We start from the raw sequence: 16,898 nt of genomic DNA, 5'->3' as shown, positions 1-16,898 counted from the left end.
GATATTGTCCTCTTTTGGAAGGCCAAACAAAGTATTTTCGCTTTCGCAACGAAACAGCATTTTCACAACATGGCGGCGGCGCCAACAATAAAGTTACGCCTTCTTTCTTTGCGCGAACATTTGGGCGGTGTTATGCAAATCTTCCCACATCGTGACGTAGACATGTGGGGGCGTGTTTAAACAAGGCGTTTTAGGAGGGCGTGGACAAGTCTTAACTTTTATAAAGAATATCTCTTTGGGTTTGAAACTTTAGTCTTTGCAACTTTAGGGATCTTATCTATTCATGAACAGCTTGTAACACTCCAAAGAGAAAGGAAAACCTGAAATCGCATCATATGGCCCCTTTAAAGAGCTGGTTTCCCAACACTTTAAATAAAATGTTATTAGCACATTAGTAGGCCTCTTCAGCTTATTTCAGCATGATGCAAAATCATTGTTGCTGTAGGTGAAAGGGTATATTAAAAAAAAGTGTTAAAAATAAAGAAAATAACACTTGATATGCCTGAATTTACATGACAGACAATAAGGTATAACTTAATCTATAAGTATATAAATGTAGAAGTTATCATATAATATTTGAGATTGCAAGAATCGCACATATATTGTCAATGAGCCGTTTTATTGTGTTTTACAGCACATTCTCAAGTTTGTGCTGTGTTTGGCAATGATTCAGTCAGTCAGGCATTTAAATGCCAAATGGCTACAGTTAATCCAAATGGTTGGAGCACTGTAATTATTTCTCAGTATAATACAGATATACAGTAGATGACATGAGATATACAAAGATTTGTTTCTGTCTGTGTCTGCGATTCTTCATCTTATGTGAAAGATGTGTCATTTCCATCTGCTGAAAATAAAATATTCCTTAAGTCACTGGAGTTGCCGTTCTCTCCTGTAGATGTTAAACCCTGGCAAAAATAGCAGTGGAAAACCTCAGAGACAAATTCTTATAACACTATATGCATATTAGTGTATGTTTATAGCCTAGAAAAAATACTCACACTCATGTTGCAGTCAAAGTGGCTATGAGAAAAGTTACTATCAAGCATGTCATCTTCAAGTATAGATTCCCTGTAAAGAAACGAAAGACATTTCAAAGACGCTTTTAATTTTTATCTCATTAAACTGTCCATGTAATGAGTAGTACATACCTTTTTCTTTTTTTATTCAGCACAAAAAGGACAGCACCAACAGTAAATATCACAAAAAGTGTCACTCCCACTCCAACGCCAATACCTACAGCTAAACAAACCAAATATTTGAGAAAAAAGTATATGCTGTAGGATCTGACAAGTCACACTTCACAGCACAATCTAATTAATTTACCCAAATATATATGAGCAGGGTTCAAAATGAACACCGTTCAAAAGTTTGGGGTCAGTAAGATTTTTTAAAAGACATTTATAATGTTACAAAGTTATGTTACATTTCTATTTTTAAAAAATGCTGTTCTTTTGAACTTTCTATTCATCAATGAATCTTGATTAAGATGAATGAATCAATGAAAGATACTTTTCCACAAAAACATTAAGCAGCACAACTGTTTTCTGCATTGATAATAAAAAACGTTTCTTACGCAGCATATTAAGAGTGATTTCTGAAGGATCATGTGACACTGAAGACTGGAAAAAAATCTAACCGACCACAAACTTTTGAATGGAAGTGTACATAGTTTATACCACAATTATAAGACAATATTTTGGTAATGATAAACTTTAAGTAACATTAATGACTAGAAACGTTTTCAATTCACCCTCCATTGGCAGGTGTAGCAAAAAGTACATTTGGACCCTGCTTGTGAGATTATGTAAGACTGGCATGCACTCATATACTTACTGTCACGGTGGTGTGGAGGTGGAAAGGTGGGATATGAATCACAAGGCCCGGGAATGATGTGAATATCATCAATAGCTATACTTCCTTTGGGACCTGCTCCCTTCAGGAATTCAAATATAAACTGTGGAGAGAAGAGAAAAACAATGATATACTGTACAAATGTTTTGTTTTGAGTGAATCTTAGAATGATTCAAGTTGATCCTGTGAAGTCTGCATGATGGAGTTTGATACCCAGAAAGGCTCTCGGTATGCTACATAGACGTTGCCTCTCCTCCACACATCGCCCTGATCTCCTGACTCCTCCCATACTAATTGGCCAAACTTATTCCCGCTGTTATGGGCGGTCCTGGGAAAGAATCGTCTCCATGAATTGTGATCAATGTACATATTGATAAAAGGTGTTTTTTGGCCATGGTCCTGTACCTGTTATTTTTGTATAAATTGAGCGTTCCAACATTGTATCCATACATATGATACCAGAATGTGAAGCAGTGCCCTCTGCTGTCAGGGGTGAATATCTCACTCAGGATCATGGCAGTATCTCCCCAGGCCCCCACAGAACTGTCCATATAAAGGTAATAACCTAAAAACATACGAGCATCACTGTCACAGTTTACACCTGGTATTTAAATGAAAGTGTCACCACTTGTGTGCAGGACAGAATTGATTTAGATTTTTCATTGAATTTATTATTTTGTATACGTCTACTCAAGTGAGGACTTTAATTTTGAAAAGCAATCACATAGTTCAAGAAGCAGGAAGTTCGAGCAGTACTGCAGTGAGTCAGCAGAATGTTGTAGCTGTTCTGTGTGAGGCTCATTCTGAAATATCTTCTTTCTTCTGTTAGACGCAATGTCTGTGAGTACGCAGTGTTGAATATATTGTGTGATACATATAAGAATGTTATTTTGATATAATTATGGTGTATATTTTCTTTAATTGTTTTTTGTATATTTTTACAGTTTCACAGTTGAATCATAAACTTCAGAAACGACTTGATGTCTCCGGCGAGGTTTTTTGAGTCACTGTTTAACTTACTGGATAGTTAGATGCCAGAGAAGTCTAATAAGGCCAGTATAACTTGTGATTATATTTTAACAAAGGCCCTAAATTTTATAACTATAAAAATCACTTCTTTAGTGTTACGGCCTGCGAGTTGATAAAAGCATGTTTGTTTTAAATGCAAAGTTTGCAAATCATCAAAGAAAATCCTGTCTTTTGAATCATTTACTAAAAAGACCTGTTTAGATTCAATTATTTATTTGTCAGTGATCTTTTCCCTGTTACCTGTTGCCACTAGGTGACTCGCTGTACCATTTACATGAAAAACCCAAGTCTTATTATTCTTTATTAAAATGTGTATACTACAAATTCGTAAATAAAGAGTGTTTTCAGCCATCATTTTTTGATTCTTTCACAAACAAAACACCACTACTGAATAAAACTGGATTTTAATATAAGCAAGCAGAAATTTATTATTTTCAAGCCCAAATGAGAGGTGAGTAGGTGGGCCTTCAGTGTTGTTCAGATTTTCAGTTTATACCACAAAAGCAACGAGGTCATGTGTTTTTTGATGACCTTTGATTATGGCTGGAACAACAGTAGCGCAAAACATTTTGAAACCCACTGTAACGATATAAAGCATTAACCTATGTAACCTTTGGCCCTCTAGCGGTTACAAAATAAAACTGCATGTGTTTTGCAGCAGAACATTGTTTTGGCTATTTTACTATGACAATAAACTTCTAGTTTCACACTATCCACAGCCGGAGCAACTTTTCTCTGTGTACTGATATGAACAAACACACATGTGTGAATTATATGTGTATGCACTTTCCACTGAATTCTGTCCCACTGACAGCTCTAAAATATAAAATATTATATGTTTATCATAGTGTATTTGGGTAAAATAAAGACTTGATTTTTTTGCACTCTATCATTAATAACATTTTGCTATTTTATCAAAACAAAATTTAAATAGTGTAGTTTGACACTATGATCGGGTCGCTTGAAAAAAGATCTTAAAGAGCAGGTCATATGGGTTTTTGAAAAATATCTTGTTTGGAGTTTATAACGTAGCTATCCTTAAATGCAAACAATCTGCAAAGTTGTTCATCAAAAAAGTGCATGATAAATAAAGATATTGTCTCTCAAAAGAGAGAGTCGATTCTGAATCGCCTTAAGGAGTAGTCATATTTTCGAATCTTTTGCCCGTGAACCCACTATTTCCAAAGAATGTGTCGATTAATGTAGACTGACCTTGTTCTAATTATTTCGTTTAATAAAAAAGAATGCAGTATAGCGCACAGACTTTATAATCATTGTGAAATTGCTTATTTTGCTGCACCGGCAGATTGTATTTTATGTCATTATTATAAGAACGGATTGGAGCACTATATTATTGTTCTATGTAAAGGTGCTTTGTCAATGGTAGAGCTCGCTAACTTGCTCAAGGACTCCTCTCTGTGCCAATCATAACAGGCTTGGCCAGCTGACCAATCAGAGCAGAGTAGGCTTATGGAAGGGAGGGGTTTGCTCCGAACTTGCTTGGAAGGAATCGTTTCGAAATCATTGGCAAATTACTGTAATATAAAATATATATTCTGAGAAAATTACAATGTTTTCTGACGTAGGTGACTCCGACACAATATTAGGACACTTTAAAATACCATATGACCTGCTCTTTAAAGGGGTCATATGACGTTGCTAAAAAGAACATTATGTTGTGCAGTAGGAGAACTTGGAAAATGCTAACTTTAGCCTGATAGCACTGATGACATATCCTGTCTGCGCGAAACCGGTGCGACTCTTAACTTTTATAAAGAATATCTCTTTGGATTTGAGACTTTAGTCTTTGCAACTTTACAGATCTTCTTTATGCACCAAGAGCTTGTAACACTCCAAAGAGAAAGGAAAAATTGAAATCGCATCATATGACCCCTTTAATACCAGGAGTAAACAGTGACACAGTTTATTTCCCAATTCAAAGAAAACACAATATCAGATATATCTATAATTCCTTCATAAACCAATTCTAACATTTTAAGGAAGCTCAGTGAACTCTTTCAGCTCACCTGTGGAAGTGTTGGTGGTGTGATCCACACTGGGTCGTGTGTGATTTCCAGTGCCTGCCTGGGCTCTGAGCCAGTCAGCATCATCCTCCTCCAACAGATTCATCCAGCTGCAGAAGTTTACCTCAAAGTCACACTGTCCTGTAGCAGTGCAGGGATAGTTTGAAACCTGAACATCATCAAGTGCTATGACTCCCTGTTCAGTTTGGCCTGTAATCCCCTCCACCACAATCTGAAAAGACAGCGGTATTGATGAGGACACTCCTGCAGTTCCACATCATTAAACTCAAGGGTACAGACTGTAGTTTAGTGAACAGATTTGTGCAGCTTGTGATCCGTGACTGCTGTACAAACCAGTGACAGCAACTGCATATAACTTTGAGGCCATCATTTGCAATAATCTGTGATTGTAAGTCTGAAAATATGTGCTGGACGTTGTGATCAGACAGAGCGCTGATTCAGGGACTCACCCAGTAGTTTGACCCTGAGATGGTTAGAGGAGTCTGAGCAAACCTCCACAGTCCACCCTGTTGTCCAGACTGGGTCACCAGCAGGGGCCGATCTTTGTCTGAGAACTGTTGATACACATTTAGGGTCCCAGTGCCCTGTCCCTCCATGTAATACCACAGCTGGAGACACTTGGCATCACCTGGAAAAGAGGAGTGTTACTTTTCATGGGAGTCTTCTGACCCTCAAGGTAATAGTTTACAAATTTCACAGTTGATATGAAGAGACGTGATTCTTTCTCACCTGTTTGAAGCAGAGGAGATGTCATTCTAGCAGTATGTCCTTGCACATGGGTAGGCGCACTTTCCATATAAAAGTAGTATCCACTCGATGTGTTGGTTGTATGATCAAAACCAGGTCTAGATTTAGATCTGACATTATTTCCTGACACTCGGATCCAGTCCAGGTCATCATCAGTCTGCTGTATCCAGCCACAATCCCCCTCTTCAAAGTCACAAATTCCCTCTGAAACAATTATGGGTTGGTAATATTCATAAACATTCATTTATAAAAATGTAAGGATGTGCTGATATTAAAGTTCTGACCAATACAATATTTATTTATTTATTTATTCATTTATTTAAATAAAAACTAAAGTCAACTGTTAAAATTCAACAAGTGAATTTAGGAATCACAAGATTATAATGTCAAATATAAGAAAGATTATATTTAATTTTGAGATAAACTATTAGTGTTTTTAAACATTAACTTCAAGTAATCATTAGATGATGGCAAAGATCATCTAAATTATACAAATTGGAGAAATTAGCATGCATGATTAAATATTCAATTTTGACTGTTACCGTTTTTTTTTTTAAAAACTCTAAAATCAGCTGATAACCAATATGGTGCCAATATGTCATGTATTTTAATCAAATTGATGTCAACTGTAAATGTTCAAAAATATATTTTTATTTCACTACTTCTCAAACCTAGTTATATAAAGGATTTTCATAAGTGGAATATTTAAGAATAATGCAATAAAATTTTATGGTCAAGATTCCGTTAATCCAATTACCCATCTCCAGGCTCACATTTTTGCATGGTATATTTAATCAAGGTGCCTTTAATATTAATCAAATGCTCTAAAATGTTCACTAAGCTGACAGTTAAAGTTTGACACTGAAAATGGCATCTAGATGGATAAATACTACATTATGTTACAGCTGTGCCAGATTCTTGTGGTGCTCTAGCAAGCATGGAGGACATTTCAACAGGACAGTGTGAAAAACAACAGACCAAATGCTAAGCTATGTTATTAATTACCTGTGGGAGCACAGGCACCTTTAGTGACAGATAAATCATCTATAGCAATGTGACCAGACGGCCCTCCAACTGAAGCCTCAATTAATATTTGATGAACTTCTGTCAGTTTGACATGACTCCGAGCCATATGCCATTCATTCCCCTGAGAACCCTTCCTTTGCCACATCTACAGTTTTAGGGGGGAAACAAATACAAAATTCTGGTTAGTATAAAACTTTTTATAGTAAAACATTTACTATAAGAGTAAAGCATTTACATTTAACTATAAAAACATTTCTTACATGTGAAATGAGAAAAACCCATAAAAATGCCCTGAAAATGTTATTTTTGTGAGTCTTACTGATGTGATGTGGTTGGATGAAATGTCATATATAGACATTGTTAGTGATCCCACTGTTGCTCCAAACATGTGATACCAGAACGTGAAGCAATACCCATCAGGTCCAGTTGGGGGAGACAGAGGAGACTTCAGATGAGCCGTATCCCTCGTTCTGCTGTGACTTGAGCTCTTGATGTACAAATAATACCCTGTAATATAGCAAGAGACACATAATTAAGACATGTGATGATTGAGCTGATAGTGTTATGGTGAAAATGGCTGTTGGCTCACCATTTCCACTGGTGTGGTCGCCCGGAGGACCTGCATTTGGGGTCTCAGTAGGTCCGCTCCATCTCTCCCAGTCTAGGTCCTCTGCAGCTCCCTGGATCCACCCACACAAGTCCTTCTCAAAGGAGCATGTGGCCAAGGAAAAGTCTGGAGTACAGGAAAATTAAGGCACAATCTCATAATGTGGGCTCGGTTCGCTCAGAACAAAACTTCAAATTTACAAATGCAAAGTACCTTTCAAACGTTTTGGAGTCTGTAATTTTTTTAATGTTGTTCTAAGAAGTTTCTTAAGCTAACCAACGCTACATTTCTTTGATCAAAAATATTTGATCAAAAATACAGTAAAAACAGTAATATTGTGAAATATTTTTACAATTTAAAAAGTACTGTTTTCTATTTTAATACATTTTAAAATATAATTTATTCCTGTGCTGGCAAAGCTGAATTTTCATTACAGCTGCTGATTTGGTGCTCAAGAAACATTTATTATCAATGTTGAAAACAGCTGTGCTGATTAATATTTCTGCAATTAATTTGTTACAGGATTCAGAAAAAAACAGCATTTATTTGAAATTGAATTATTTTGTAACATTTTGATTTGTTCCTGTTAAATGAAAGTATTGAAAAAATTACAGACCTGAAACTTTAAAATATTTGTGTACAGAAGTAGTCACAATATTTCACTATTCATTTCTAGAGTAATGCCATGGCAAGGTAAAACACGATAACCTTGTGTCATATAAAAGAAGCAACATCATTATACAACTCAAATCTATCTGTTTCATCTAACTTCTCAGCAGCTTCCCCACCTGGAGGTTGGTAGTCTTTCTCACAGTTGTGGAAGGAGATATCATCCAGGGCCATGGTCCGAGTTGTAGACCTAGAATCATCCTGTCTGAGTGAGGTCTGGCTGCTGAAAATGATCTTAAATGGTACACAGGAAAAATATGTCTATATTCGTGCAGAAAACTTTCCTGAATATGTGTATGAGGCAGAGATCCTCAAGGATTAATCTCTAAAGATCAGACTCATGATTGCATGTACAGTAAGTGCTTTGCATCCCACACACATTGACATTGGCATACCCTGTAAGGCTGCTCTTGTTTGCCCAGTGGTAAGTGTTCTGGAGCCCACTGAGTTGAAGTGCTGCTGGATCGTGACCAGAGCAGCTTCCTGTCCTCCTCTCCCTTCTGCAGGATCACGCTGAGATTGCCTGCACTTCCTGCACCCATGTGGAAGTGAAACCTAGTGTGCAAGAGATAAACAAGAGAGGACAATTGGGTACAAGGAACATGATTCAGTGTTGTGTAATGGAAGTATTTGTTTGTTTCACTAGAATATTTTACTTGACTTTTTTTTTATTAAAAGCAGTCTTGTCACTAGTTTTGCACATCATCATTATGAATGAACTCACAGAAGTTGACAGTATGCAGAGCTGATAGGCAGGGATGGGCTCTGAAACACAGCCTCATTCGTAGATGGATCCATGATATATGTCTGCATGTAGTGCCCTGAGTAGAAGTAAAGGGTAAAAAAAAAGAAGAAGAATTGTATTTATTTTGATATTTAATGTTCATGGATTGATCTAGCACTGAATTACCTGTTCCAGTGGTGTGGTCAGTGGGCAGGTCTGTGTTGTTTGAGGCCTTCACCCATTGCCATTTGTTAGGACCTACACTTATATCACTCCATTGACACTGTCCATTCTCAAAATTGCATGGACCTAGAGAGATACAACAACAATCATACTACTACTAATAATAAATAGTATACATACTTTTAAAAATAAAAGGTGAATATTAAAAATTTATTTTGATAATTATATTAAATTTTTTACATTTGTGACCTTGGACCACAAAGCCATTCATAAGTAGTACGGGTATATTTGTAGCAATAGCCAAAAATACATTGTATGGGTCAAAATTATCATTTTTTTCTTTTATGCCAAAAATCATTAGGATATTAAGTAAAGATCATGTTCCATTAAGATATTTTGTAAATTTCCTGCCGTAAATATATCAAAACTTAATTTTTGATTAGTAATATGCATTGCTAAGGACTTCATTTGGACAACTTTAAAGGCGAGTTTCTCAATATTTAGATTTTTTTGCACCCTCAGATTCCAGATTTTCAAATAGTTGTATCTCGGCCATATATTGTCTTATCCTAACAAATCATACATAAATGGAAAGCTTATTTATACATCATATATTTATATATGATGTATAAATCTCAATTTAAAAAAATTGACCCTTATGACTGGTTTTGTGGTCCATGGTCACATTTATTCGTCCTATGAATGAATGAATAACTCACCACATGTTTCTTCATCTTCCCCTACAGGGCAGTCTAGGACATAATTACACTGAGAACCAGCTGCAATGCACGTTACACCATCTGATCGCCAGCAGTGAAACTCATTCTCCTGAATTTGACAAACCAAATGTATTAGCAAAATGATACAAATTTCACAATGCTTTTATCAAAAATTAAAGAAGCAGCAAAAATGACTATGGCACATATTTACACTTCATCTTTGTACACAAGTCAGTGTATTCAATACAGTAGAGTTACAGCTGAAATGTCCTAACCTTACAAGGGTTGACTGTTGGTGAAGCTGGAGGAGCATCAGTCATTGGTGTTGCTGTAGCTGGTGTCATTGTTGGCTCAGGTGTGACTGGCAGCTCACTGTTGTCAGGATCATGAGCACATGTCACAGAGAAGGAAAGATCGTCCAACGCTGTCTGTGGCACATGAGCCTCACCCATTCCCACATACTGGAAAACAATCTGAAAATAAAATTGAGTCAGATTTATTTCTTTTGCATGATTACAGTAGCCTATTTAATGCATGAAATGATGTAAACGACTCATATACTGTAAAAAATCTCTTACTTTGCTCTTAACTGAGGTAGAAAAGGTGACTTCCGCTCTGTGCCAGAGGAAGCTCTGTGTCACAGTCTTGTCCCAAAGAATACGGTCATTATCTCCATTATGAAGCGTCCTCAATATGACGACTAGCCTGGCAGATGTGCTATTTTCACTACGAGAATAGTGGTAGAACCTCACCTGCAAGAACAAGGTGCATCAGTACATATGAAAGAGGCTGTGTGTTTCATTATTTGATTGACACATGACTGCACAGTGACTCACGGTGCAATCAGTGCTGGGCAACAGGGTGCTGGAGATGATCTCTGCTGTCTGGATCTCACTCAGATCATGTGCTGGAGTAATGTAATGACCTGGAACATGCCATAGCCATTTCGGTATAAGAGGACAATAATATCAGTGGTACATGAACCATTTTATATATTGCTATAAAACAATAAAAAAATATATGTTTATATTCTCTATGGGTATCTTTTGTCACTTTTATAAGTGACTTGATGTTTACCATATTTTTGGATAATTTACACTAAGTTTGGCCATTACTCCAGTCTTCAGTGTCACATGATCCTTAATTCTAATATGCGGATTTGGTGCTCAAGAAACATTTATTATTATTATCAATGTTAAAAACAGTTGTGCTGATGAATTTTTTTGATTTTTTTCGGGATTCTTTGATTAACAGAAAGTGCATTATTTGAAACAGAAAACTTTTGTAACATTATAAATGTCTTTATTGCCACTTTTGATCAATTTAATGTGCCCTTGCTGAATAAAATGATTAATTTCTTCCCAAAAAAAATCTTACTGACCACAAACTTTTGAACAGTAGTGTTTGTGCTTAAATTTGAGGAGGTATAAGTCTACCTGCTGCAGTATTGCGGGTGTGATCTCTTGGTGGTCCATGCTTAGGCCAGGCCTGTTCTCCTTTCTGGAAAATCCAGCCAGCTTTCAAGTCACTCTTTTCCCACGAGCACATGCCATGCTCGAAACTGCAGCGATGGGTAAAACCCTTTACATCTAGACCGACAAAAACCAAGATACAGTACAGTTCCTCATACTATGTAACTGTCCTGTGGACTTCAAAAGTGCCTTCACAGATAAAAAAACAAAACAAAGAGACCATGACAGAACTGTATTTTTGATCATTTAAACAGACATCACACTCCGTCTACAAAGCATTATATTTGATCCTAACCCATGAATAACCCAGAGTCATACCACAGAGCTCTTCATCTGCGCCATCACCACAGTCATCGCTGTAGTCACACACTCTGTTCGGCTCCACACACACCTTGTTTGAACATGTAAACATTCTCTCTTGACAAGATTCTTGAGGCCCTGAAGAAGAAATAATGTATGATTGACTAATGTCTTGGGCCATTACATGCCATGGTTAAGGTTACAGTTATCTGACTGCTTTAAATCTGATTTATCAGTCAGATTAAGTTGATGTGTTTGTAACCTGCCTGGCAGAGTGCAGTTGAAGAAGGAGATGTCATCTATAGCAATGTCACCAAGCTCACTGTAGGTTCTGGTAGCCTCGAAGAGGAGAGTGAAAACTTGATGTGTGCGACCCACACTTAACTCTGCCCAATGCCACTCATCTCCATGATTACCAGACATCCACCACAAGGGCGTCCTCCTTGTGCCCTCCTGGAGGAACACTTTCAGTTCCCCAATGCCTGGCAAAGATGAGATAATGCAGATAAATGAACTAGAGAATAAATATTTTAGTATTACCAGAAATACTGTAAAGTCTCAATGTTGCGCTTAAAGACATCTAGTCTTACCCTCTCCAAACATGTGGTAGTAGAATTCAAGTAGACACTCATTGCTGGCCTCTTTCATGGCGGGACTCTGTAGAGCAGCATAGCTGTTCTGCTCACCACGACTGGCTTCTACTGTCATGTACCAGCCTAAAACAAATACATGTTTTTTTTAATTATATGACTGATAACATTCTGTTTTTACATTATATATTAGGGGAATTCTGACTTAGTCCCTCGAATGAGTTTGTTTCAAAGAACTGGTTACAAAGAAAACGACTGAGCAATTCTTTACGTCATTATGCAGTCCCTAAACCCAGTGTGGCATGTCATATGGTCTAAAATGCTCCAATGAAGCCATATGTGCGTATATAGAGTTTTTTATTAAGCTGTACTAATAAGGGTTTTCATTGTAATTTAATTTATTTTAGTTCAGTTTGTTGCTGTCGTGATTCAATATCATTGACTCATTAATGTCTTGATTCAATGCTATTTCGAACCAGAATATAATCTGCATTTTCAATTGACAATACTAAAATATATTTTATATTTTATCATGGTTTCCAGAAAAATATCAAGCGGCAAAAGTGTTTTCAACTTCGATAATAATAATAAATGTTTCTTGAGCACCAAATCAGCATATTAGAATGATTTCTAAAGGTTCGTTTGACACTGAAGACTGGAGTAATGATGCAGAAAATAAAACTTTGACATCACAGGAATAAAAAAAAAAATTTGAGATATTTCAATAGAAAACAGTTACAGTACTTTGAATTCTAATATTATTTCATAATATTTCAGTTTTTACTGTATTTTTTGATCAAGTAAATGTAGCCTTGGTGAACATAAGAGATGTTTTTCAAAAATATACATATAAAAAAAACTCACCTACACCAAAATTCTTGAATGGTACATGAAAAAAGTAATAGATTTATTCTGGTATAGCTGTTGTCTGAAAGATTTTACCCAGCTCTGTGCCAGTAGTGTGGTCCACTGATGGTCCAGTGTTGGCGGTGGTTGTACCATTCTGGTCCCTTTCCCAAACAAACTGCCCAACACTGATATCTTTCCATTCACAGGTGCCTGTCTCGAAGTCACAGCCAACAAACACTCCACTTTCCACACTGATGTCTGAATGTAAATCAATAAAAAAAACATTAACCATTTCTCAAATAATGCTTTAATAATACAAAACTACTCTTTTTTTTTACTGAGTAGAAAGCACTGAGCAGTTTACCTTTACATGGCTCATTTGTCAGTCTAATGTCATCCACAGCGATGTAGCCTTCACTGCCCGTTTGAGCCTCTATATAAATCTGATATTCAAGGTTTACAAATGTTACATGGCATGATTACAAATGGATATAATATAATGGTAAAAGCTTCACACCTGAAAGGGTTTGGTCTCGGCTATAGTGACAGAGACATTTTTCCAGTTGCTCCCAGTGATCTGTGTTTCAAACAACAGTTCTTGCTCTGTTGCACCTGAATCTAATAGCACTCTAAGGATTCCAGGGTCACTGCCAATAGAAAAGAGCACCATAAAAACTGCATTAATCACACCTGGCAGTCCAACAGTGGAAGAGAGGTTGTCTTTAGCTGAAGCAAAAAATGGGAAAGCAAGAGCAGACCTTCCATTCATATGGTACCAGAACTCAAAACAGGAGTCACTGGTTGGCTGGATCTTTTCTGAGATCAGCACAGAACTACTTTTTTGGCCTTGCGTGTTCCTCTGAGATGGGCTCAAAAGAAACTTGCCTGAAAGAGCAACAGGAAAAACAATGATCATCATGTGTTGTGTCTAATCAGCTGTCCTGATATATCATTTGACTTGTGAAAAATGTTTGCAATATCAACAAACACAATAGATAAAGGAGTAAACTGCACCAAGTACTCACCATCTGCAGTGTGAGTAGTGTAATCGACCAAAGGACCTCTGTAGTGACCGTCTGCATGAATCCAGTCATGTCCATCTGTGACGCCATTAGCAACATTCACCCATGTACACTTTCCTGACTCAAAATCACAACTTCCTCTTGAGGAACATGCTCCAGCTTTAACTGAGACATCATCCAGAAGAACAAATGACTCAGAGTTTGTGCTGAGCTCTGCTCTGAATGCAACCTGTGTGTGAATGCAAAATCATGAATAAATGCAGAAAAAAACACATACCATACTGTATACTTCTTTCCATAAGTGAGGATATTAAAATGCTGAAACTGCATGTGTTAGGCAATTTAGTTTGTTACTCTGAAAGTAATACTTTGAAAAAAGCAAAGGAAGGAGAGACTGAATCAGGTAAAGAAAACTATTATGACTCTTTATGACCCAGAAATAACTCAAGCAAAAATAAGAACAGAAGAAAAACAAATAATTTAAACCAGTTTTATCGAAACAGTCCGATTCAATGATTAATTCACAAATTGCTACTTGGCTAGGGTGGATATCAAAATGATCAGTGAAAAGCAACTTAAAGAGATGGTCCATCCAAACTGAGGTTCTATCATGATTTACTCACATTCATGTAATTCCAAACCATATGACTTACTTTCTTCTGTGGAACAGTTTTGGTTCCTATTGACTTCCACCAAAGCCACTAGAAGGCAAGCCTGCAACCATTAGCCGAAAAAGTGTAATGCTTACACTTACACTAACGCTTCCGGTCTGGCAGTACGTGGGAAAGGAGACCAGAGGCCATTTTGTTTTAATGGTGTTCACCATGATGAACAAATAGCTTTTTAGACCGATTCAATGATTAATTCACAAATTGCTACTTGGCTAGGGTGGATATCAAAATGATCAGTGAAAAGCAACTTAAAGAGATGGTCCATCCAAACTGAGGTTCTATCATGATTTACTCACATTCATGTAATTCCAAACCATATGACTTACTTTCTTCTGTGGAACAGTTTTGGTTCCTATTGACTTCCACCAAAGCCACTAGAAGGCAAGCCTGCAACCATTAGCCGAAAAAGTGTAATGCTTACACTTACACTAACGCTTCCGGTCTGGCAGTACGTGGGAAAGGAGACCAGAGGCCATTTTGTTTTAATGGTGTTCACCATGATGAACAAATAGCTTTTTAGAGGAAACGGCTTATAATTTAATGAATCGACAGCCTATCTGCTAATCTTCAACATGTTTTACACTAAACAATACTTTTGGATTAAACTATTTTTAGAATTTACTACGAAAAAAATGCTGTTTTATAAGAGAAGTCACTGACTTTTTGCGACAGGTGGGATTCAGTTTACGGCACTTCCCATTCATTCCTATGGTATCCATAAACGGCGATTGAGTGTCGCACAACTCTGACTGAAATTCAATGACGTCAAGGCTGTAATGTGATTGGTTATTACGGCACACGTTATCCAAGTTAGCTGTTAGGCTTTCTCCAATAGTAAGTAACACAGACCCTCTCATCTCCCTATATTAAGATAATCTCTGCTTCCACTCTATTTTTTTCATACAATGGAAGTCAAAGGGAACCAAAACTGTTTGGTCACCAACATTCTTCAGAATATCTTCTTTTATGTTCCACCGAATTAAAAAAAAAATCATATGGGTTTATAATGACCTGAGTGAGTAATGAGAGATCACAGAATTTTCATTTCTGGTGGAACTATCCCTTTAAATTTTGAACACTTTCACTCAAAGCTATTGTATGGCTTTAAAATCTAAATGTCTCTCTCTCTCTCTCTCTCTCTGTGTGTGTGTGTGTGTGTGTGAGTGTGTGTGTTTTTCCCAGAAAACAGTCATACAAGTTTGATGACAATATGAGAATGAGTAAATAATGACAAAATTTTTATTTTACAAGCAAATACATATTAGAAAATGAAAAAAACTCACTCTGAATTCAGAGGGAGATGACACAGTGACTTCTGCCACCTCCCAACTATCAGAAGATGCCCCAGAAAGAGACCAGAGAGCAGGACCCAGCTCCCCATTCAGAAGAACATGTACTGACAGAGAATCACCTGAGCCTGCAGACAGCCAATACCTACAAACAGGCAAAACATCTATAACTGACTGTTAAGGCTGAGACAGAGCTTAACTACAAATCTGTACCATAATGGACAGATACAAGATTATTTGCTTACCAGAACTGCACGCAGGACTCTGTAGATGGGCTATACTCTGGTGTCAGAAGATTTGAGACCTCTGGTTTCTCAAGTTTGGCTCCAAGCACAGCCATTGAATGGCCTGTTATGTGACATAAATACATCGCATGGGTTATTACATGACTAAAAACCTTTCACAACAAAAACAGTTGTTTACTCACCAAGTTCAGTTCTGTATGTATGGTCTGCATGGCCACTGCTGCCGTCCACACGGAGCCAGATAGAGCTGTCAGTCACATCTGACTCAAAGCCACAAAGCGAGGGAGACTCGAATCCACACGGGTCTTTGGGAGAGATATCACAGAGGAGGGCTTTAATGGCTGAGAATGTCTGATATTTGGATAAGATGCTTTGAACGCTTTGACTCACTGTGCTCCACACAGGCTCCTGCAGTCACTCTGAGGTCATCGATGGCTATGAAGCCGCTGCCTCCTGCTGCTCTGATCACTGAGAACTTCACCTGGTGATAATCATACTCTACTTGTTGGTAAATACGTATAATTGTGGATTGAGATTTAGACAACATTTCAGGGGGCAACTCTTACTCGATCAACATCTGCAGTATTAATGGAAACTTGTGCGTTCAGCCACTCAGAGGTCTGGGAGCCTCTTCTTGTCCATGCGATGGTTTCCATTGTTTTCTGAAACCAGCAATACTCATGTTTTTACATGACAAAAATAACTTTTTGGCCTTTGAGAAAAGATTATCTGAACTTCCTTTGAAACAATTTTAAAAATATGACTAATTAGAAAATACAACTAGTTTTGTATATCTAATATAAATACAGTATATATATATATATATATATATATATATATATATATACACTGAACAA

At 37.1% G+C, this 16,898-nt stretch overlaps 1 protein-coding gene across 1 annotated transcript in view; it reads right to left on the bottom strand.

Moving 5' to 3' along the window:
* Nucleotides 1–618: 618 nt before the first annotated feature.
* The window catches only part of LOC107713964 (MAM and LDL-receptor class A domain-containing protein 1), a 23,447-nt gene continuing 7,167 nt past the window's right edge, over nucleotides 619–16,898 (bottom strand). The window contains exons 9-42 of the mRNA XM_016519637.1: nucleotides 16,608–16,703; nucleotides 16,432–16,522; nucleotides 16,224–16,346; nucleotides 16,042–16,144; nucleotides 15,791–15,941; nucleotides 13,840–14,065; nucleotides 13,573–13,699; nucleotides 13,332–13,461; nucleotides 13,179–13,257; nucleotides 12,908–13,072; nucleotides 11,966–12,091; nucleotides 11,642–11,857; nucleotides 11,394–11,513; nucleotides 11,040–11,192; nucleotides 10,440–10,528; nucleotides 10,182–10,355; nucleotides 9,879–10,076; nucleotides 9,604–9,712; nucleotides 8,888–9,010; nucleotides 8,702–8,798; nucleotides 8,373–8,532; nucleotides 8,097–8,211; nucleotides 7,291–7,434; nucleotides 7,021–7,208; nucleotides 6,681–6,846; nucleotides 5,658–5,879; nucleotides 5,378–5,556; nucleotides 4,911–5,139; nucleotides 2,260–2,419; nucleotides 2,068–2,182; nucleotides 1,837–1,957; nucleotides 1,152–1,242; nucleotides 1,002–1,071; nucleotides 619–908 (exon numbers count right to left, since the gene is read on the bottom strand). Coding sequence (XP_016375123.1) covers nucleotides 819–908; nucleotides 1,002–1,071; nucleotides 1,152–1,242; nucleotides 1,837–1,957; nucleotides 2,068–2,182; nucleotides 2,260–2,419; nucleotides 4,911–5,139; nucleotides 5,378–5,556; nucleotides 5,658–5,879; nucleotides 6,681–6,846; nucleotides 7,021–7,208; nucleotides 7,291–7,434; nucleotides 8,097–8,211; nucleotides 8,373–8,532; nucleotides 8,702–8,798; nucleotides 8,888–9,010; nucleotides 9,604–9,712; nucleotides 9,879–10,076; nucleotides 10,182–10,355; nucleotides 10,440–10,528; nucleotides 11,040–11,192; nucleotides 11,394–11,513; nucleotides 11,642–11,857; nucleotides 11,966–12,091; nucleotides 12,908–13,072; nucleotides 13,179–13,257; nucleotides 13,332–13,461; nucleotides 13,573–13,699; nucleotides 13,840–14,065; nucleotides 15,791–15,941; nucleotides 16,042–16,144; nucleotides 16,224–16,346; nucleotides 16,432–16,522; nucleotides 16,608–16,703 — 4,746 coding nt within the window. The 3' untranslated portion in view covers nucleotides 619–818. The remainder of the gene's footprint in view (nucleotides 909–1,001; nucleotides 1,072–1,151; nucleotides 1,243–1,836; nucleotides 1,958–2,067; nucleotides 2,183–2,259; nucleotides 2,420–4,910; nucleotides 5,140–5,377; nucleotides 5,557–5,657; nucleotides 5,880–6,680; nucleotides 6,847–7,020; nucleotides 7,209–7,290; nucleotides 7,435–8,096; nucleotides 8,212–8,372; nucleotides 8,533–8,701; nucleotides 8,799–8,887; nucleotides 9,011–9,603; nucleotides 9,713–9,878; nucleotides 10,077–10,181; nucleotides 10,356–10,439; nucleotides 10,529–11,039; nucleotides 11,193–11,393; nucleotides 11,514–11,641; nucleotides 11,858–11,965; nucleotides 12,092–12,907; nucleotides 13,073–13,178; nucleotides 13,258–13,331; nucleotides 13,462–13,572; nucleotides 13,700–13,839; nucleotides 14,066–15,790; nucleotides 15,942–16,041; nucleotides 16,145–16,223; nucleotides 16,347–16,431; nucleotides 16,523–16,607; nucleotides 16,704–16,898) is intronic.

The sequence above is a fragment of the Sinocyclocheilus rhinocerous genome, unplaced genomic scaffold (genome assembly GCF_001515625.1).
Source record: "Sinocyclocheilus rhinocerous isolate Xijiao unplaced genomic scaffold, SAMN03320098_v1.1 scaffold2043, whole genome shotgun sequence".
In the NCBI taxonomy this organism is placed as follows: domain Eukaryota; kingdom Metazoa; phylum Chordata; class Actinopteri; order Cypriniformes; family Cyprinidae; genus Sinocyclocheilus; species Sinocyclocheilus rhinocerous.
The sequence above is the reverse complement of the archived record's forward strand: the minus strand, read 5'-3'. Positions and strand labels throughout refer to the sequence as shown.